The sequence below is a fragment of the Caretta caretta genome, chromosome 9 (genome assembly GCF_965140235.1).
Source record: "Caretta caretta isolate rCarCar2 chromosome 9, rCarCar1.hap1, whole genome shotgun sequence".
Taxonomy (NCBI): domain Eukaryota; kingdom Metazoa; phylum Chordata; order Testudines; family Cheloniidae; genus Caretta; species Caretta caretta.
In genome coordinates this window covers 44,839,917-44,861,187 of record NC_134214.1, presented here as the reverse complement: position 1 = coordinate 44,861,187, position 21,271 = coordinate 44,839,917, and the positions used below count along the sequence as shown (strand labels likewise).

Sequence of the window (21,271 nt, the reverse complement as noted above, 5' to 3'; positions counted from 1 at the left end):
AGGCTCCTTGTCTCAATCTACTCCCCCAGTCCACCTTGCAACTACCTAGCTTTAGCTTCTCTCCTCTCTGCATGTAACTCTGACAGCTTCCTCCTCCACACTGCTATGATGTCAGCTGGGGGTTAATGACAGCATGGGGGATCAAGCTCCCTGCTCTCACTTCCAATTCCCAGTCCCACCCCAGCCTGGAGCAAACAGGAGCAACTATTGCAGTGAAAGTCTGTCTTTGCCCCTCCAGCCCTAGGCTGGAGCATGCTCAGTTACTCTATGGGGATAGTCTATGTGCAGTCTGATCACACCTAGGAGCTGTGAGAGGCTGAAGCATGTTCAGTGAGGACAGAATCTTCAGAGATTTCAGCTGCTAAACTCTAGCAATTCTCTTCTAAGCATGTGTGAACTTCAGTTTTTCAGAGGCTTACAATTTAGCCAAATGTGGGCAGATTTTCACAGGGTTGGCAAAAAGCACATCCCTGACCAAAAAAAAAAAAAAAAAAGACCATCTCCCTGCCTAATTTCAAGTCGCTGTTCCAAAGCATTGGGGCATTAGCACTTTCCAAAGAAAAGGTTGCCAGAATGTTTGTAACATTGAAAAAACAATGTGTTTGCCCCTAGCCTCATTCTCAGAAATGGTGGAACCAGTTTGGCTAACACGTTCAAAAAAAAAAAAAAAAAAGAAAGAAAGAAAAAAAAATCACAGAGGCAGAAACCCAGCATGGAAAATTTCAGCCCAAATGGTTAAACTCTGGCAAAGTGAAAACAGTGTCTTATAATGGGAGGTATCAGACAACCTTAATAATAGGCGGTGGTAGCAAACCCACCTATAATATGCTGGAATTCTGGATAGCATCTTAAACGCTGCCCTCTTCTGGATAGAATGCCAGTCCAGCTCCTGTAAGAAATATAATGGTGCCTTCTTGTAGCATAGTGCTGCAATCTTCAAAGAAATCTAACCCTAAGGAAGGGAGGTTGGCTAGAGAGAAAGGAGGAGCGATATAGGAGGTGGAGAGAAGGAGAGGTGAAGGGAGAGAAGGAAAAGGAATAGCAGAGGAAGACGATAGTGGGGGGAGCAGAAAAGTGGATGGTAACAGAGGAAGGATGGTCCAGTGATTGGGGCACTAGCCTAGCACTCAGGAGACCTGAGTTCAAGTTCCTGTGCAGTCACAGACATCCTTTGTGACCTTGGTTGTGTCACTTAGCCTCTCTCTGTCTCGGTTCCCATCTGTAAAATGGGGATAATAGCACTTCCCTATCTATTCCATATAGGTTCTTATACTGCACTCATAGCTGTACTATCTGAGCATTTTCACAGGGGTATTGTGAGCCAGTCAGATACTATGGTAGTTGGAGCCATGTAAGTAAGTTATCTAGATAGCCAGAAGAGGAGAAGCAGCAGAGAAAGGGAAGGATTACCTTTATCATAACAGCATCATCCCATAGGTTACCAGGTAGTTTCCTTGAAATCACTGTTGGATGCACAAAGAAGGTGTGGTTCAGCATGTGAATTTAGCTGCTGGGAAGCTACATTACCTTTCTCAGTGGATTATGTGGAAGGACTCTGTGGATAGGTGACCCTGGCCGTTTGGTTTCTGTAATGGTTCTTTTATCCCCCTTGGCTAATCCAGCCCATAGTTTTGGGCGTAGAGTGGGGAGAAGGGATCTGTTCCTCCCAACAGCATGCAACAGGATCCAGTTCTCCAACCTTTCCACGCTGCAGACCATTTCATAACAGAAAGAGCCTCTTGTGGCCATCTGCCCTCCCACCACCTTGCTGTGATCTGAAATCCTGTGCACCTAGACTGCTGGGAAGGTTTTCCAGATCACAGTCTGAGAACCTTTGCAACAGAGCACCTGAAAGCTTGCATCTTTAATGGCATGAAAGTGAGGGCTTCAGTATTAATGGCCCCATCCAGCAGAGGACTTAAGCAAGTAAAGGTAACTTTAAACATTGATTATAATGGGACTATTCATACGCTTACGTGTCTTGCTGGATCAGGCTGAAATCCACACCACCACCACCACCCCCGCTACATTAATGCTGCCTCTCAGGTATCTGTCTTGATCATGTGATGTGTGTTTTTCCACTTAAAAAAAAAAGTTCTATTTAACATGAAACAGCCCCCATAATTCACCTTGTTTACACAGTACTGCAGGAGCAGTATTCAAATGCAGGGGAATAGCATAGTCAGTAAAACAATATACTACCCTCATGCATCCATAGATACAGAGAAAACCCCTTCCTCTTCATTCTGTTCCATCCCATTTGCTGAAGAGCTTGTCACGTTGCTCTGTTCTGTGTGACCGTGCAGTGACAGAATACTCTAAATACTCCCACACAAGAAGGCAGAGGTTCAGATACCCGAGGAGCCTTTAACCCGGACATTCCTGATGTATGTGTGATTAGTGCATCAGGCTTAGCCTTTCATTACTCTGCTTCTCTGCATATAATTTCTGTTTTCTCCCAAGATAAAAATTAAAAGGCAGTTCCTGCTCAGTGCTGGTCACTTTACACAGGCAACAGTACATGCTGATACTGGGATCCCACACAGCCCTGCCCTCTCATGCACAAGTCTTCTCTGTGATGCTAGTTTGTGGATAAGTACCAACTCAGGATGATGGAACATTTAGTTCCCATGATTTCTGTGGATTATTATTTGTCTTCCAGTATCACCAAGAGGTTCCATGTGCTCATTACTATACTTACATGGAGGCAATCCCTGCTCCAAAGATTTTATAATCTAAATAGATGAGATGAGGAACAGACACCGAGAGGCAAAATGACTTGCCCAAGGTCATACAGCAGGTTAACAGCAGAGCTGGGACTAGAACTCTGGTCTCCTGATTCCTAGTCCAGCAGTTTATAAACTGGCGCTCATGCCCCCCCCAAACTAGAGAGTTACTTCCAAACTAAAAAGATGAGGGGAGTCCAGTACCTGACTAATGTAATGTGTACATTGGGTAGAATCCTGAAACTCCAAATCATTCCTGCTGCTAACCTCTGTCATTGCAGGACACTGTGGAGCTAAACAATAAATTCACATTGCTTTAAATGCCTGTAAAATGCAATCAAAATGCCACATTACAAAATAACTGATGTGTGAAAGACTCCACTGTGTCAAATGTGGATTTAATGCCAGTGGGGGAAGGACTTTTACCATGACAATAAGGGCCCTCTTTAAACTGGAAGTCACCTCTGTGGAAAGAGTAGACCCCCGCCTGACTTTTATCTCTGTTAAAACTAATAGGATGTGGTAGCCACTAAGATCTTTTCAAAATTGGAGCATCTCCCACTCCTGCCTTTTTATATGAGGTTTATATTGATCTGGCTTGAAATACATGCTGGAAGTTCAATTTGATTTTGAGTTCATCTGGGACCTAATGCAGCTCCAACTGAAGTCAATGGAAAGACTCCCACAGAAGTCAGTCTGAGTTGGATTGGGCCTTTCCATTGATCATTGTTTCCATTGGTTGATTTGTTCTGCAAAATGGTAGGTCAGGATGACTTGCTTCATACTGTAAGGGAAAGAATACAGCCTGTGTTGGTATGGTGCTGAATTTCCTTCTGTACTCAGTAAGAGTCTGCTGTTAAAAATGTTGGGAGAGACATGGAAGCAGAATTTGCCGAGTGAAGTTCCTCAGGAGATAAAATAGTAGCATCAGCCTGGTGCACACAAACATACTATAGAATATTTCATCTTTACTGAAGGTTTATTGTCATGTATTTGAAAAAATGTATGAAAACTAATTTACAGTGAAAATTCCACAAGTCCCATTGAAATGTGAAGCCAAAGTTTCAGAATCTTCAAAAATAACTAAAATTTCAAAATTTACACTAATAAACCAGCCAGAAAATGCAGGGCACACTGAGTACAGGGAATAAGACAAGCTGAATCTGAACTCTTCTATATTATCTGTTCAAATCAACTTTTCTTTCCTGGGGAGGGCTTCTCTCTCAATACTGAGCAGGCCCAGCCAGCTGCCTCCAGCTTCTGAGAGCTGCCAGTCACTCTAATGGCAATATGGTTGCTGGCTACTGACTTTGTCTTGTTCACTTTACAGAGCTATCTGTGCTCGCCTTGTGAAATCTGTTTCAGTTTGACCTGGTTTGGTACAGAGTTGAGCTACAGCATCTATGATGGGGATGATTCTAAACAGTGTTCACTGTGGGATGGGGGGGAGAAGAGGAGAAAGAAGAGACCTATGGAAAGGGACCCTATTCTTTGAGTGGAGGAGAAGTGGGAGTATTCCTGTCTGCGATCCCCAGCCCCTGAATGAAAGAGAAGAATTCTGCTCAGAGATCCCCAGCTTCAAAGCTGGGGAGGAGAGAGGCGCCCTGGCCAGCAGCTCATCCTTCAGATATGAGATGAGACAAACCCCACCCTGAGCCTGGGAAGAAAGTCCTGTTCTACCCATTCCCCTGGCCAAGCAGGAAAGAGAATCCCCTCCTTGTGCGGTCTCAGTGGCTCTCCTTTGATCCCTCCCACACAGGCCTGTACTCTCCCCTGGTTCGTCCAATCCTTGGCTCTTCCCATCATTTCCTCTCTTCTATGGGTGGCCTAGTGATCCTCAGTTCCCCCTCACTCCCATTGTCTATGTTTGGGCAGAAAGTACTCACCTTTTCTGAACTCTTTGGGGGAAGATAAGGTCCAGTGCCATCTAATCCACAAGTTCAGTCTTCATCAAGTGACCAGGTCACCAATCTGCTTCCCCATTCAGCAGAAACAAGGAATTTGTTCTGACTCAGCCCACTGTCGCTACGGCAGAGCCATTCATACTTCACCACGATTTGAGGACTTCAATAGCTCAGACATAGGTGAAAGGTTTTTTGCAGGAGTGTGTGGGTGAAATTCTGTGGCCTGCGTTGTGCAGGAGGTCAGACTAGATGATCATAATGGTCCCTTCTGACCTTAGTATCTGTGAATCTATGAAATACTAGTGTTGTCGGCTTCCTGTAGCCTCAAGGAAACCTGGGCTGAACTGCTAGGCAGGCTTCCCTGAGCATAACCTACAAAAGGCAATGAAGTAAGAGCAGCCAGCAGGAGGGTGGATCCACTATAGCAGGATGGAGGAGCAAGTGAGGGTTGTGTGTCTGCTGCCATGAAAACTGACCCTATGAACTAGCCTGACCGTATCGTCCACCCTAAAAGAAGAAAATGCAGGAGTCCACCTGACCATCTTGGAGGTCATGAGTAGGGAATGAGGCTTGCCAGCCATGCCCTGAAGACAATAGAGGGGAAGGGGTTAAAAGGCCACCAAGGTGCCTTCAAAAGACTATAAAAAGTATGTGGTGGAGGAGGCTGGAGAGTCATGGTCGTGAAAACAACCTAGCATTAGGGGATGGGCAGTACTGCAGAGGGGTTCCTCTATTCCAGGGTTGGCTAAACTGAGGCTCGCGAGCCACGTGCGGCTCTTATACAGTTAACGTGAGGCTTGCAAGCCCTCCCCCTGCCGCCCCATTCTCCACCTACCAGACTGGGAGGGGGCTGCTCAGGACCTCTGCCTTGCAGTGCGGTGGTGGGGTAGGAGCTTCTGTCCAGCGGGGAAGGGGGTCTTGGGGTTTCATCTCTGCGCGGTGCACATGCTGGGGCTCAGGGCTTCAACAGGAGTGGGGCTGAAGCCCCTAACCCGAGCTCCCGGCAGGTGTGCACTGCCCCAGTCAGAGTATAACAACCAGACTAGAACATTAGTCATTAACCCATCCAAGCTAACAAAGCCCAATCCTGTGAGCTTTAAAAACCAGACATTCACAAACTCATAAACTTTCTGCTGTCAAGCAACCATTCACTCTCTCTCTTACTGTCATTTACTGTGACTCCTATAATTTATCTTTGAAAGCACGTAGCTATCTTTAATTTTATCTGAATGTCTTATACCTAGTAACTTTAAAATGTGATAAATTGTTGCACAATGACAGTTGGAGAAGATAGGGACAATTATTTTAGCAAGATGGAGGCTGAGCAGTGTTTGCCCTGAGTATAATGGTAAACTAATGTGCTGGCTAGTGCATGGGTAGGTTCAGTGATGAGCTGCCAAAATCTTAACAACCGGTTCCTTCCTCACCCCACGAGGGGGTTGTGGCCAACTCCTGCCCCATCTAACCCCCTGCGTTCCTTGACGACACCCCCCGCCCCCGGAACCCTGCCCCATCCACCCCTCTCTCCTGTCCCCTGACTGCCCCCAGAACTGGGCAGGAGGGTTTCGTGGGCCACCATAGTGGGTGTCAGCCCCGCCCCTAAGAGCCAGAGGGACCTGCCAGGGGGCGAGGTGGGGAGTCCTGGCGTTGCTTACCTAGGGCAGCTCCCAGGAAGCATCCGGCAGGTCCCTCCGCCCGCCTAGGGGCGGGGGCCTGTAGTTAGGGGGGAGCAGCCGCTCCTCCTCACTGATCACATCAAAAGTGGTGCCTTAGGCGCCGACTCCATGGGTGCTCTGGCGCTGGAGCACCCATGGGGAAAATTTGGTGGGTGCAGAGCACCCATCGATAGCTCTGTGCCCGGCCCCAGCTCACCTCACCTCCGCTCCGCCTCCCCCCCTGAACACGCCGTCCTGCTCTGCTTCTCCGCCCACCACCCCCACCCCCCACGAATCAGCTGTTCGCATGGGAAGCCTGGGAGGGCTGAGAAGCAGGTGGCAGCTTCGGGCTCAGGCCCAGGGAGGCGGAGGTGAGCTGGAGCAGGGAGCAGTTCCCCTGCGCCCCCTCTGCCCCCCCGGGTTACCTGCTGCGGCGCGGGCGGCCCTCTTCCCTCCACCCCACCCCAGCTCAACTCCACTCCGCCTCCGCCTCCCTGGGCCTGAGCGCGAAGCCACCGCTTGCTTCTCAGCCCTCCCAGGCTTCCCACACGAACAGCTGATTCATGGGAAGCCTGGGGAGGGGGTGGAGAAGCAGAGCAGGGTGGCACATTCAGGGGAGGAGGCGGAGGTGAGGTGAGCTGGGGCTGGGTGCGGGGCAGGGCGGGGAGCTGCCAGTGCACGCTCTGCACCCATCAAATTTTCCCCGTGGGTGCTCCAGCCCCAGAGCACCCATGGAGTCGGCACCTAGGGCGCCACTTTTGGCCAGTTGCTAAATTTAGAAGCCCTTTTAGAACCGGTTGTCCCTCTAGCGAACCGGTGCGAACCGGCTCCAGCTCACCACTGGGTAGGTCTGTTTGTACCATTTGATCTCTAGTGGATAACCCTAGAACTGCTTAAACATTTCATAGGTCCTCACACTGATGCAACTACTCCAGTAAAAGGCTGTGGCTTTGGGGCAGTGTGCTCTATCTCTGCAGCTGTCATGAACCTAGACATGGATTTCTTATAATATTGCTGGTTTGGTTTGCAGGTTGGTCTATCCCCCTTGCTCCCTGACTACCTACTTAGTCTTAAAATGTACAAGCTTTTCTGCATTTGGAGGATGTTATTTGAGGGTCCTGCACAAGAATTAAGCAGTCAGATGGAAGGATGGTGTGAAAGGTACAAACGCACTGACAACTGGAAACACAAATCTGTGATTGTAATGAATGCTTACTATGCCCTTGGTTTTGGGGTCAGATAGAATAACCAGAAAGATATTTAAAAAACAGAAATTGAAGATGGATGAGTTTCTAATTGGTCAACCTTGCCTACGTCATTTTATACTGTTTGCTGGTCTAAGGCACTTTTTGTTCTGTTTCAAATTGCCTTTGTCTATTAACAGTTGTCATTTTGCAGGGCCTTTTTCTATATTATGTGCTAGGCTTTTTGCTGTTTTTAATAAGCAAGAAAAGATACATGATCAAGGTCAACTGCTGCACAGTTGTTTTTAAAGACTTTTTTTTTATATCCACATCTATATTGTGACAGCTCTCCAGGGTATGGAGTGATAAGGTAACCAATATAAATGCACATGGTGGACTATAATCACGCCAAGGGATTCAAATATTTTTGTCTTAAAAGCATTTAATGGCATATTTACCTAATCAGTTGTAAAAGAAAGCAATATGTCTGGTGGGTAAATAACACATAATGAAAAATGCATAAATACCTGTTACCCAGTTATAATAAGATTAATTGCTCTATCAATATACCTAAAAGGCATGTTTAAAAACTGCCATACCTGTGATTATTAGAGGCCATGAAACAGTTCTTCAGCAGCCATTCTAGTGAACTTGGCACATTATTTAATAACTACATTATTTTTAAAGGCTCATATACTCCAGGGATAGACATGGAGGGAGAACTCCAGAGACCAGAACTCCGAAGTAGCCAGTCTCATCTCTTGTTCCAGTAAATAAATGTTTATAACAATGCAGGAAAGACAAAAGGAAAATAAAACAAAATAAATCAATAATTTAAAATCATGTAAATCTAGGTGGTTTGTGACATAATTTTAAATAATCATGAACTTTCCTGGCATTAACAGCTTAAATATCACCTTGTGTGACCTTTTAGACATATGCCAATTACATTCATGTTTCACAAATGTTTTGGGGATACATTCTGTGGTCCCCAAATTCACAGTAAATGCAGTGCCCCAGGGGTTAAACATTCCAACAGTTATTGTCTTAATCCTAATGTAGTTCAGTGTAACCATTTTGTTGATGTGTACCTATGGGTCCTGGTTATGCTCACTGTCCTATTGTATTTTACAGTACAGCACTTATGGTATTGCAACTGTAGTTGGCATTATGAGTTCTGCAGCTGTTTATACTAGTGCTTTCTTTACTCCTGTTATTCTTTGGCAAAATCAAATACATACAGTGACTTGACTTGCAGTTATGGCTGATAGTACTACACATACTGTACTGCCTCAGGACAGTGCACATTAGCACTGCAAAATAAATACAGGGCTGGCCAGGGGTGCTGGAACAATTTTTATAGTAGGGGTGCTGAGAGCCATTGAACCAACCTATAAACCCTGTATAGGATGGAAACCACTGCAAGCCAGGGGGTGCTGCTGCACCCCCAGCACCCTCAGTTCCAGCACTGATGGGGCTGGCATAACCTGGAAGAAGGTGATGGGAGATGACTTAAAAAAAACCTGAGATTTTTCAGGGCCACATTTCCAAGAGCAACTAGAGGTTCCGGGTGCCCGCTCTGAGCCACCTTGTCAGGGTCATCATCCCTTTCTGAACAGCATCTCTTAGGGGTTTCAAGCCGGGCACCCCAAATCCCGGCCAGGTTTGGAAACTCCCGCCCCCGTGTTTCCCTGCCAGCCGTTCTGCAGCCCCCTTGCCCGGGGTGGGGGGGGGGAGATGTATGGGGCTGGGGGGAGCCCCCGGAGCACTGGCCCCGCCCCAGTTTACCTGTAGGAGGTGGTGTTGGCAGCGCCCTGCGGGAAGCCGCCCAGCCGGCTGCTGGCCTCCGGCCGCGGGTCCCTGTCCCCGGCGGGCAGGACGTACACGGACCTGGCCGGGGCGGGGGGCCCGTCTCTCCTGCCCTCGCCGGCCCAGGGGCAGGCGTCTCGCGGCTGCAGGGGCCAGGCTCGGAAGTCCTGCCGGTACTGGGTCTCGGCGGCGAAGGGCTGGCTGCCGGGGGGCGCCGCCGGGCCCCGCTTGTGGCTCCCCCCCTTCCACGACCGCTTGACGGCCAGGCTGTCCTGCGAGGGGGGGGGCCCGGCCGGCGGCTCTCCGCCGCCTGCCCGGGGGCGGCCCTCCGCCGCCGCGCCCCGCCGGGGGCCGCCCCGCGCCGGGCTCGGCGCCTCCTCGGGCTCCTCGATGTCGGAGTAGCTGTGGATGGTGAGCGGCACCGAGAGGTCGGACTTGTCCAGCTGGCTCCAGAAGCGGGCCAGGCAGCACACGCGGCTGATGCAGGGCCACGCCATGGAGCGGGCTGGGCGGCGGCGGGGGCGGGCAGGGCTCGCCCGCTGCGGTGCGCTCCCAGCCGGCCGGGGAGACGCGGACCCCGGCGGGTACTGTCAGCGCCGCCCCTTCCCGCCCCCGTGAGTGCCCCCACCCCCAGGCTGGGGATGACAGCCCGCACACGTGATCCCTGCCCGCCGCGGCTGCCAGCGAGCTCTGCAAAGCGCCCCCCCCCCTCCATCCAGGGCCGGATTAAGACATTTAGAGGCCCTAAGCACTTAAAAGATTATGGTGACCCCCCCCCCATATGTAATTCCAAATAAAAACAATATTATCCCGTAAAACAAAATTTTATTTTTCGAAACAACAAAACCATTTACATGTATGCTGAAATTAAAATAGCTTCTTTCTAGCTTTTGTGATTGCAAAATTCTGGATAAATTCATCGAAGCTGACTCGAAGAAGCATGTCCGTTTCCGTACACAATAGGGAAAGTGAATCAAGTCTGTCCTGACACCTTGTTCTCTGAGGGTTTTTTTCAGCTGAGAAAAAGAGCATTCTGCGGAGCAGTTAGTAATCATCAATGTTAGAAAAATAGGTAGTGCGAGCTCTACATTTGGAAATACACATTGTATTCCGTCTTTCAATATTGTGTCATGAAGATCAATGTGACTGAATTTCATTTGTCCTATTTCATTAAACTTTGCGCGCATATAACAGTGGAACTGCCGTAGTCCTCCACAGAGATTCATGTTCCAGTCAACAGGGTATGAGTCAACTAGCTTTTGGGAACCTTGTGAATATTGTTCGTCAGATAAGTCCATGTCGTTTAGAAAATAAAATCTACTTAATATTTCTTTGTACACTTCACCTCTCCTCTTCATAGAAGCTTCAAGTGTATCCATTGTAGCGTAGTAAGTAGATATGTGATATTTTGTCTCTAGGATTCAATGCTGTTTCTGTTGCGCTTGTTTTTTTGCTTGTTTTTTCCTGATTCGCTTGTGGGACTGGGCTTCTTTGTAGTTAGTATCAGGCAAGATATCTTTTGATATGTCTTCAAATCTTTCGAAATCATTCCTCAAAGTGCGTAAGTGGTCTCCTAATGATTGACAGAGGTCTGCACATGTTTTCAAATCTTTTTCTTGGAGAGCTTGACTTGTGTGGTAAAAGCGTTGTAAAATTTCATTCCACATGGTCAACATGAATACAAACTCTAGTCCTTGCATCTTGTTTGCAATGTTTTTTGCCTCTCGTATAGTTTCTCCCTTTTGTGATTGGTCTTCAGCTATACTTTCTAATGCATCCACAATCTTTGAGTAGGACTCCAGAATTGCACTTGTTTCCACTGCATGTGCCTCCCAGTGAGCATTAGAAAGAGATTTCAACACACAATCATTGCCCAAATATGTTTTAAGAACTGCCCATCGGTGTGTTGAGGCAGAGAAAAATGTATAAAGTAACTGGACTGTTGAGAAAAAACTTACTGCCACCGGACAACAATCAACAGCACCGCGGCCAACAAGACTGAGAGAGTGTGCAGCACGTGGTATGAATATGGCATATTTGTTCTGTTCTAAAAGCTTCGTCTGCACTCCTTGATAACGCCCTGACATGTTGGCAGCGTTGTCATAAGATTGACCTTGCACTTTGAGAAATCTATTTTGCAAACTTGGCACAGATAATGCAGTACTTGATTTGCCGTTTCTTCACCCGTGTGGCTTTTCAAATTGAGGAATGTTATAAATCGTTCAACTGGTTTTCCATCTGTAGGAGACACATATCTTACTACAATTCTCAATTGATCAATATGTGAAAGATCAGGTGTAGAGTCGACAGATAAACTGAAGTACCCAGCAGTACTTATTTCATCCACAATAGCTGAACGAACTTTGTCACTCATTAGACCAATGAGTTCATCACACATTGTCTTGGATAAGTATGATGGGTTACCTTTGCAGCATTCCCATATTTTGAGATATGGCCTGCTAAAAATGGGTCAAACTGAGCCACAAGCTCCAACAATCCCAAGAAATTTCCATTCTGCAATGATCCAAATGTGTCATTTGATCCCCGGAAAGGCAGACCACGTTCAGCTAATGTTTGAATAACAGCTATAACACGCTGTAAGACATGTTGCCAGTATTCACGCTCCCCTTTAATTTGTTCTTCCAATTTTTGTGTCAATCCAAAGCCCTGTCTTTGGTTTAAATATGTCAACACTGAATCTCTGTGAAGTTGTGCTATTTTCATGTTGTTCAATTAAAACAGTATTCTGCCCATCAGTAAATCCATCTGCAGCAAACCGGGATGTTTAAGGTTTATATGCAAGAAGTTTTCAAACAAAACAGTATACAGACCCTGTTGATGGTGAATACAGTAGCCATTCTCGAGTATATTTCTCACCATTCGCTTTCATGCCGAAAAATATTTTTTGTGGACAATATCTTGTTTGTTTGCCTGCCATTGGTAAAAGTCTGATGTGATTTCTCAAATGGCCCAGTGTGGTGTTGACAGTCATTTGGTCCACGATCTATCCAGTAAGCAACATCATCGGTACTGAAATCAACCCACATATAGGATCTTTTCTCCTGTTATTTACAGCAAGAGCAGGTTCAGTCTCTGAGACATCTACACCTTCTAGAACAATGTCTGTTTTACCACCAGGAGTAGGATGATCAGTTACAGTCTCTGACACATCCACATGTTCTGGAATGGTATTTGTTTCACCAACAGAAGAAGGGTCAGTCTCTGAAACATATACAGGTTTTGGAACAATGTTTGTGCTACTGAGAGAAGATGTTACTTCTGATGGATTTGCTTTGGAAAATGATGTCAGCTTTGGAAGATTTTGGAAAATTTCACTAATTTTTTGTTTCTTTTCTTCCACCTGTTTACGTTTCCATGCTCCACTCAGTTGGTTATGTTTCATCCTGCTCCTTATCTCAGTTATCTCAACTTAAAAAAAAAAACAAATTACACAACATACACTATTTTTATGTGTGTATATATATAAGAAAAAAAACCGAATCAAGTACGTATAACTCAGAAGAATATATCGATAATAGAACATAAATTTATTGCAATACATGACAGGATCTGATTTCCTCACATTATTTGGATCTACGTTAGTAGGACACCCCCCTGGTTTAGGTGGGGATAAGTAATAAAAAGAGAACAGAAAAACAGGGGAGGAGTGTAAGGAAGTCTAACAAAGTTGTGATTTTTCCCATGATGACTACTTCAATGCTTTTTTTGAAATATCAAATATCAATTTTTTTTTAAAAAAAAAATCTTTTTTTTTTTTTTGGTGCCCCGTGCTTTGCTGGTGCCCTAAGTACATGCTTAGTCTGCCTATTGGGTAATCCAGCCCTGATCCTTCCTCCTTCACTGTTACTGCTTTCTTGCAATGTTAGGTTGGCTATAATAATCTGTGGTTACACTGTTATATGATGTATAACTATGATAATATGCATGAAATAATATGCAGAATAAACAATAGCTAGGCATACAATAAGAGCCATTTCTTGTTAATCCAGGGTCTTTGCTGACATGCTACACTATGAAAAGAACCACTATGAAAAGAATAGTAAAATTAATAAAATAGTGATTAGCCCACCACTTTTTTCTTTCATCTTTGGACTGCCTTCTATCCTTTCCTAATTTACAAGGTGTTTCAGTGAAATATTTAAGAATAGGTTTTTAATTCATAGTACAGGTAACTTGTTTGCACTTTATATTTTTGATACTTGCCTATGAACCAGATCTAAACGTGTAATGTATATTTTATACGTTGTATGCGGCAGGATACATGATTTAGGGTTTGCTAGTGACTGTAAATTACATCCCTGATTCAACTCCACTGAAGCTGATGAAACTACATCAGGGATGTAATTTGGTCTTTTTAGAATTTAACATCTTATGTAATAAGTGGCTACAGGCTATAATATCATGCTACAATTTATGATACAGAATCTTTTGTAATGATATACTTAATCATTATAGTTCACCACACTATCAAATACCAGGCTGTAAAATTCTGACACTTATAGGGCTAGGTTCAAGTATCTATGTATTATAAAATCATATAGTTAAAGGCTAACAGGACAGAAACCTCATTTTAGGAAGCAATAATCTATTTCTAAGTGGATATCCAAAGTGGTCAAATCAGTGATGCATAGGTGTGCAGTGAAACTTTAGGAATAGAAGATTTACCATATCAGATGAAACCCTTAGTTTATTTTGTGACAGGATCCCCAGGGTATAGCCTGGGACTGTGGGACCACTGTGCTCCCTTAACTCTCTCCAGCCTGGGCTGTCTCTCACGATGCCTTGCTAGTGACAAGCAGCAAACCCCTCCAGGAGCTGTGATCACTCAGCACAACCGCATGTGGAGCCCCACACCCAGCTAGATTGCATGAATGCTCCCAGAGCCACTCATGAGTCACACAGAGAAAGGCACCAGCCAAATCCCCCCAGCTCCCAGCCTTGTACCTCAGGAACATACCATCTTGCACTGCTCAAGACGAGCACTGCAAATTTATTACTGGTTCACCACTTCATCAATGAAAAGTGGATATACACCAGCCTTTGCAAACCTGAGCAGATTTACTGCACACTTCAGGCAAACTCACTAGTAAAGATAAACAGTAAAAGAAGTGTATTGATTACAAAAGATAGATTTTAAGTGACAATAAGCGATAGGCAAAAAGTCAGTTAGTTACCAAAAGAAAAGAAAATGTAAGCACGCAGTCTAAACTCTCAACCCTATCAGACTGGGCAACATCTAGTTAAACAGTTTTTCTCACCCCACTGGATATTGCAGTCCTTAATATATAGGAGTAACCCTTCTGCCCATCAGAGTTGGCAGCAACAAGGGCCGGGTTCAGTATCTAGGGGTTCCATTCCAATAACACAATGCAAAACTGGCTTGAGCCCCCACCCAGTGACCTGGGACAAATACATACCACCACCACCCCTGGGCGCCTCTAAGAGGCAATACTTCCCCTCTTGCAAGCACAGAGTCTGAGTGTAGCAAAAGCCTTTTAATAACAGAGAGAAAACAGTGCAGCATTATGTTGGGAAAACACCACAAACATGATTCGTAACACAAACCATGAACCAGAAGACCCATGCCAAGCAGATTGGGCTGTGTCCTTTCCCTTTGGTTCTTGAGTCCAGCAACCCAAAAGTCACCCAAAGTCCCAAAAGTCCAGCAACCCAAAAGTTCATCTGCAGAGTTTACGTCCCAGCCTGGGTGGAAGAGGGGGAGGTATAGGGGCACCTTTCTCTGTGGGGGTCTGCTGCAGCCTTCACCGCGAGCTGCTCTGCTCCGCCAGCCGTGCCGTGAGCCGCTCTGCTCCAGCAGACACCCTGCTAGTCGCTCACCAATATATCTTCAGGCCCCCCCACAACTTAACAACACTCAGTGATTTCAGCTTGTAGTGGGGAAGCCTCAGTGCTGGTGCACCATTGGGCTAAAGTGAAATCAGCTCAACAGCCTGTAACCAGACTCCTAATGAAATCAAAATTAACTCTGATATTATACAGCAGAGAGGAGTAGAGTAAAATTGTTTTTTAGGGCCCCCAGCACAAATACCTGTCCCCAGTCTCTCTCTCTTCACTGGGTTTTGGAACCCATGTCCCTTGCCTAGTGAGTGCTATTTAGTTGATGGCGAATCCCTCCAGCATAACAAAAAGCCAAGTACAGTTCCACTGTCCTTGATTCACATAATCAGAATAATAACATTTTATTCTTCCTGCCCCAATAACAGAGAAACTGGGGATCTCACAGCAGCCAAAGTGACCATCTAGGTGGGGTGGGTGTGCCTATGCAAATGAGATCAGCCCCTGAAGTTCTTTTCCACAACCTGCCACAACTCACCACCAGATGTCAAGGTAGAGCTCATCCTGATGCCGCTTACACAGGTTTGTCCCTTAAACCTGGGCCAGTCTCCTCTGTTGGAGTCTTCAGTGTTCTGACTGCTTTTGCTGTTTGCAGCATAGGTGGAGGAAGGAGAAAGGCCCAGCATGGGGCCACTGTGTTCTATTTTATACCCTTAGTCCATGTGCTTGGAGAACACAAGTCCAGGCATGTCTGGTGGGCATTGCTGAGTCCCCAGGCAGGGCTGACCAGTTTCCCGGTGTAGCCTAGGGTTGCCAACTCTCTGATTGAAGCTATTCCAGGAAATTTCACGCTCCTACATATCCCCCTGGCAGGGCATGCCCCATCCCAGTACTGTGCGGAGAACCAGTCCCTGTTGGGAGCACTCAGCTTACCAACAGTCTGGCCGGCAGGCTCCTTCCTTCCCCTACTGCCTCTGGCTGGGCAGGCGCTCTGGGAAAGCCCAAGACCCTGTGGCCTGGGGTGCTGGCCAGGAGGAGCCGAGCCCTGCATGTGCCAAAGCCCCGCACAGCACTGGCGCAGGGTAGGACAGCCTCTCTGCCAAGGGAGGGAGAATGGGGGGGGGAAGCGATTTCCAGCCTGTTCATGCCCTGAACCTGCAGGTTCCACAGTAGCCCCCAGGGCAGGGGCTTAGCACCACCTTCGCCTGCCCCTCCACTCGTGTCCTGCTCCTCGGGAGTGCGAGGCTGCTCCATCCTGTAGGCACCCTCCTCTGCTGAGCCACCTCTCTGGCTGGGTTCCCTGAAGCCCCTGCAGTCAGGTTCCCTGGGCCCTGGTGCACAATGCCCCCTTAGGGCTTAACCCCTTCCTGCCCATAGTGTAGCCAGGAGACAGCTGGGTTACGCCGGTGGCCAGCAGCAGCCTGGAGGTGTTAGCTGCCTTTTGACATTATGAAGACAGGAAGGGACAAGCTGCTTCCAGCCACATGGGAACAGTGCGGGTGGGGGAAGAGATGACCTCTGCAAAGACACGGGCCAAGTCATCTCTTCCCCCACTTCCCCTGCCCTGCAACTGGAAGTAGCTCCCATCCTTTCCCTCTCACAGAGTGCCTAAAGGTTGCTGCTGGCCACATTCTGGTGTGAACCCTGTCAGAAATCTGGGGGGGGGGCAGATGACCCTGCACAGATACCAGGAGAGGCGGGTCCATACCAGGGGCCCAGCCAGGCATGGAGGGCAGAGAACACAGGGCATGGAGGGTCGGGTCAGTCAGTCACCCCCACTGTGTGAGAGAGGTTTACGAGAGTGTGTGTCACCCCTTCCCATGTGAACTCTAAAGCCTTAAAGGTAAGAAGGTAAATAAAAAGTATCCAGCTACGCAGTATTTTTTTTTTAAACATGGACTTGGTCAACTTGATGTTAATTTGAAACTTTTGTACAATTGCCATTGAACTTGCTTGAATATAAGTAATTTTACCAGTTGCCCCATATTCAGCATAGGAAAATATGGTCACCCCACAACATGATGTAATGTCATTTTCTTAAAATAGCCTACTAAACTCGACCACATTGCTTTCAATAGTCACTGGGAGACTGATGCCAATTCCAGGAGGCTCCAGGCCAATCCTGGAGGGATGGCAACCCTAGTGTAGACTTATGCAGGTGAGTCATTGAATTGTAGCTCTCTTGCAGGACAATGGTTGTTGATGGGTTGTTTGACACCTGCCCAGGTGTTAATTACTTTCCTTGGCATTGTCTCTGAAGAGCTAGTATCTGGGTGCTTCCCAAACCCATAGCATATTTTAGTGACAACCATACCACATGTATCTGACGAAGTGGGTATTCACCCAGAAAGCTCATGCTCCAATACGTCTGTTAGTCTATAAGGTGCCACAGGACTCTTTGCCTCTTTTACAGATCCAGACTAACACGGCGACCCCTCTGAAGCCTGAAACCATACCACACATTCTCATAACTGCATATGCATTAATGATATACATATTTATATAGAAAAATGACTTTCAGCAGATCATAACCTTTCTCCTGATACCTCACACAGCCTGCTTTATATGCAAGATCACAATTATATATAAATGAGGAATATGGGGGCTACAGGGCTCTCCCCCAAGATATAGAATGTCTCATATCCATTATTTACTATTTATATTACAACAACACCTTGAGACTGTAATCAAGATTGGGGCTGGATTGTGCTGGGCACCATACACATATAGAGGTAGACACGATCTCTCTCTATCATCTAGTCTAATATTCTGTGTGTCACCCCTCAAAATGCCAATGTGCACAGAGGAATGCTTTCCTGACCCCTGAGGCAATCGTCTCTCATCCTACAGAGTGAGACTTGGATCAAGATTTTCAGACATGACTAGTGATTCTGATTGCTTCAATTTTTGGTCACCCAGTTTACAACACTTTAAAGAAGCCTGAGGGAAGTGTTATGTACTCTCCCACTGAACAATTAGGTCCCTGCGAGGCATCTCAAGTTAGGTACCCAAAAATGGAACCAACCAAAATCACTAGTCACATCTGAAAATCTGGCCCCCATTACATCAGTATAGGTATAATTACAAATGCTATTGACTTACTGAAATATAAACAATGCATATTACTAATGAATGTCCTGGTGCTGGGGTCTAGAACTAATACTTACTATTCTGTGTGTAATGACTTTAAAAATAAATAGGATCTGGCTCAAATACAGAGTACTTTATCCTGCGAAATAGGGTGACCATCTGTCCCGTTTTTAATGGGACAGTCCCGTATTTAAGCCCTATTGCAAGTGTCCCGCCTTTTTTTAAAAAACAGGAAAATTGTCCCATATTTTCTGCTCCCCCTGCTGGGCAGTCAGTGGTCAGTCAGTGCAGCCCCAGCCATGTCTTGTTTATGGCTGGCGAGTGAGTGCGAACAGGTGGTGGCTTGTCAGTGAGAGTACATGGGGTGGCCTAAGGCTGGGTGAAGAGGCAGGAAGATGACATGTCAGGAAGGACGAGAGGCAGCCCCGTGTGTGAGGGGCTAGGGGTGTGTGTCACCCTTCTCCATGTGAAACCTTAAGCAGGGGTTCTCAACTGAGGTCTGCAAGCACTTTCAGGGGGGTCACTGGGCACCGATGGTAAAACCCAGAGCCCCAGCGCCACCCCATGGGGCTGCAACCCCAATCCCCAGCACCCTCTGCGGGGTGGAAGCTGGAGCTGGGCGGGGACTGAAGCCCTGATTCCCGGCACCCGCTCCAGAGCTGAAGCTGGACTCGCCGGGTGTGGGCTGAAGCCCCAGTTCCCAGTGCCTGCCACAGGGCTGAAACCAGAGCTGAGGTGGGGATGGAAGCCCTGATTCCCAGCGCCCGCTGTGGGCTGAAGCCAGAGCTGCGGGGCTGAATCTTGGATCCCCAATGCTCTCCATTGGGCAGAAGCCCCCTGAGCCCATGGGCAGAGTTGGGGGGCACTGGCAATGTCACCACCCCAAACTGCAGTGAGCATGAAGGGATATCCCGGGGGCAGCGCCACACTCTCCACTTCTCCTCCTCTCTGCCCTCTGGCTGGTTCGGAGGCAGGAAGCTGGAGCCGGGAAGTGCAAGGCAACTGCTCCTCTGGCTGGTGCCATGGAGCAGGCAGCCATGGTGTTTCCTCCTCTCCTGCCGGCTGCTCCTCAGCTCCCAGCCCCCTTTTCTCATGCAGCCACTAAGAGCCGCAGGGGTGGGGCTGGCAGAGCCCTCAGGGACTGCTCCTTACACCCTGAGCTACACCCTGCCCGCACACAGCCCCTAGTTACCCCCTGCCCGCACACAGCCCCCAGCTACCCCATTCCCTGCACCCTGAGCTATTTTCAAACTTTTTGAGCTGAAATCCCTGCACACACACACCTTTGCATTATAATTTTTGGTTGGTCCTCCCTTCTGTCACAACCAAGACAAGCTGGGTGGCCTCCTGAGGTGAGTCAGGGGTGAAGGTGGCACTCCCTCCCTGGACCTGTCCTGTGGAGCTGGCCTGAGCCCTGCTGGCCCCTGCCCCCCCCCCAAATAGAAGTCATACTACGCCTATGCCCAAGGCCGCCCCCCCCAGACCTCCCTTTCCCTGCTGGGCTCTGGAGTTTTTATAGGGTGTTGGGGGGGGCTACTGCATAGTTCTGATTGATTGCTGTTGAATACGAGTAATTTTACAATGTGTCCCGTATTCAGCATAGGGAAATACGGTCACCCTACTGCTAAATGGATTTTATAATGAGGATGAGGAAAACAGGACATCCATTTTATTATATATTTTCACTGGCATACTACAAATGATGCTCTGATCCCTATTTCTAGGCCTGGCTTAGAAAAATGTGTGAGAGAATCTAACATCTCCTCTGTCCTCATTGTGCCTGCCACTTCCTAGCACTGAGTTCAGCTTTGACATTGTGCATCTCAGAGAGCACCTACACCATCAGCCAATGCTTTGAGCTGCTGCTCAGCACTGAGTTTGTCAGCTGGAATTGGCACAAAGGGTATCTCACAGAACAGGAGAAGCCAGAAGACGTTAGATTAGAGTTAAAAGTTGACTGGATTTGGAAGCAATTCCTCATCACTAAAAGATGGCAAATATATATATATAAACTGTAAGGCAAATCAGACTACGCAGCATCAATTGTTGGGGGAAAATATCTCAAAAAACTGTTTTATGATTTTAGTATTAATGACTTATGAACTATTTAATTAAAGAAACATGCATGTTTTCAAGCAGGATGCTCTTTAGACCTGTCATAGCCATGGCAGATTTTTAAAAAAGCAAGTGTACACTTACATTTTCTAAAACCCCTTAACAAGGTTCAACATAAGCTAGTTTGTGCTCCTACATGATTAACCATGACTTTTTAATAATTATTGCCATTGTTTCCTTAGGCATAACACTGTCTGGTGTCTCTGCCGAACATCCCTGTAACTATTACATTTCATTTTTATTTGAAGTAAGCCATTTTAGTAAGGAAATAAGTCTTCCCTTTTGGAGCTTGAATTCAAAGTATTTAAAGGTGTAACTGTATACTAGGAGATTTTGTGTGTGAGTACATACACAAGCACCTCTACCCACACACATGCTAAATTTTGAAGGAGGGATTTCTTTGCCAGAATGGTTGTTTGCTTACACTAGTGAGTTGTCATAACTTTGGGCCATTTCTTCACTAAACAATCCAGTATTGACTCATATACTCCAATTTTTAAGACTATTTTTTGAATACAGGGCAATTCTCATTTCCTGTGACAGGACCTCAGGTACAGAAGGCAGGCAGGGAAGGGCTGATCGGCTAAATGAAAGCGATCACAGACCTTCCTCAGAGGAAATCAGTTTCATACTACCTTAACTCCGAGAATCTCACAAGGCTTTTACAAGCATTAATGGTTCAGACTCTACGCAGCCCCTGGGAAGTAGATAAGTGTTACTAACCCCAATCTTGCAGATGGTGAAACTTAAGCACAAAAAGGACCAAATGCAGCCTCTGATTTTGGGTATCCAATTTGACACCATGGGGTTGGTTTTCAGGAGAGTTGAGCATCTGCAAACCCGGTTGTGATTGGGAGCTGCAGGTACTTCGCCCCTCTGCAAATCAGGCCAAAGATGGCTCAGTGCCTGTCTGCATCATTTTTGCAGGTGAAGAGGGCATAGAAATACCGTAATGGATGCAGCAAGTCTAG

At 46.9% G+C, this 21,271-nt stretch overlaps 1 protein-coding gene across 10 annotated transcripts in view; it reads right to left on the bottom strand.

Annotated features, from left to right (window-relative positions):
• Nucleotides 1-9,897, bottom strand: part of MAP6D1 (MAP6 domain containing 1) — a 29,080-nt gene extending 19,183 nt beyond the window's left edge. For 3 of the 10 annotated variants that reach the window (XR_012669903.1, XR_012669904.1, XR_012669905.1), the window contains exons 1-4: nt 9,258-9,897; nt 8,069-8,229; nt 1,411-1,463; nt 819-889 (exon numbers count right to left, since the gene is read on the bottom strand). Coding sequence is in view for 4 of the 10 variants with exons in the window: in XM_048864257.2 (XP_048720214.1) it covers nt 8,151-8,229; nt 9,258-9,775 (597 nt within the window). In the remaining 6 variants the exon portion in view is untranslated. Of the gene's footprint in view, nt 1-818; nt 890-1,410; nt 1,464-2,930; nt 3,511-7,893; nt 8,230-9,257 lie in introns of those variants that run through there. The other 7 variants (XR_012669906.1, XR_007358454.2, XR_007358453.2 and 4 more) reach the window with 7 other exon arrangements.
• Between the last annotated feature and the right edge of the window lie 11,374 nt (nt 9,898-21,271).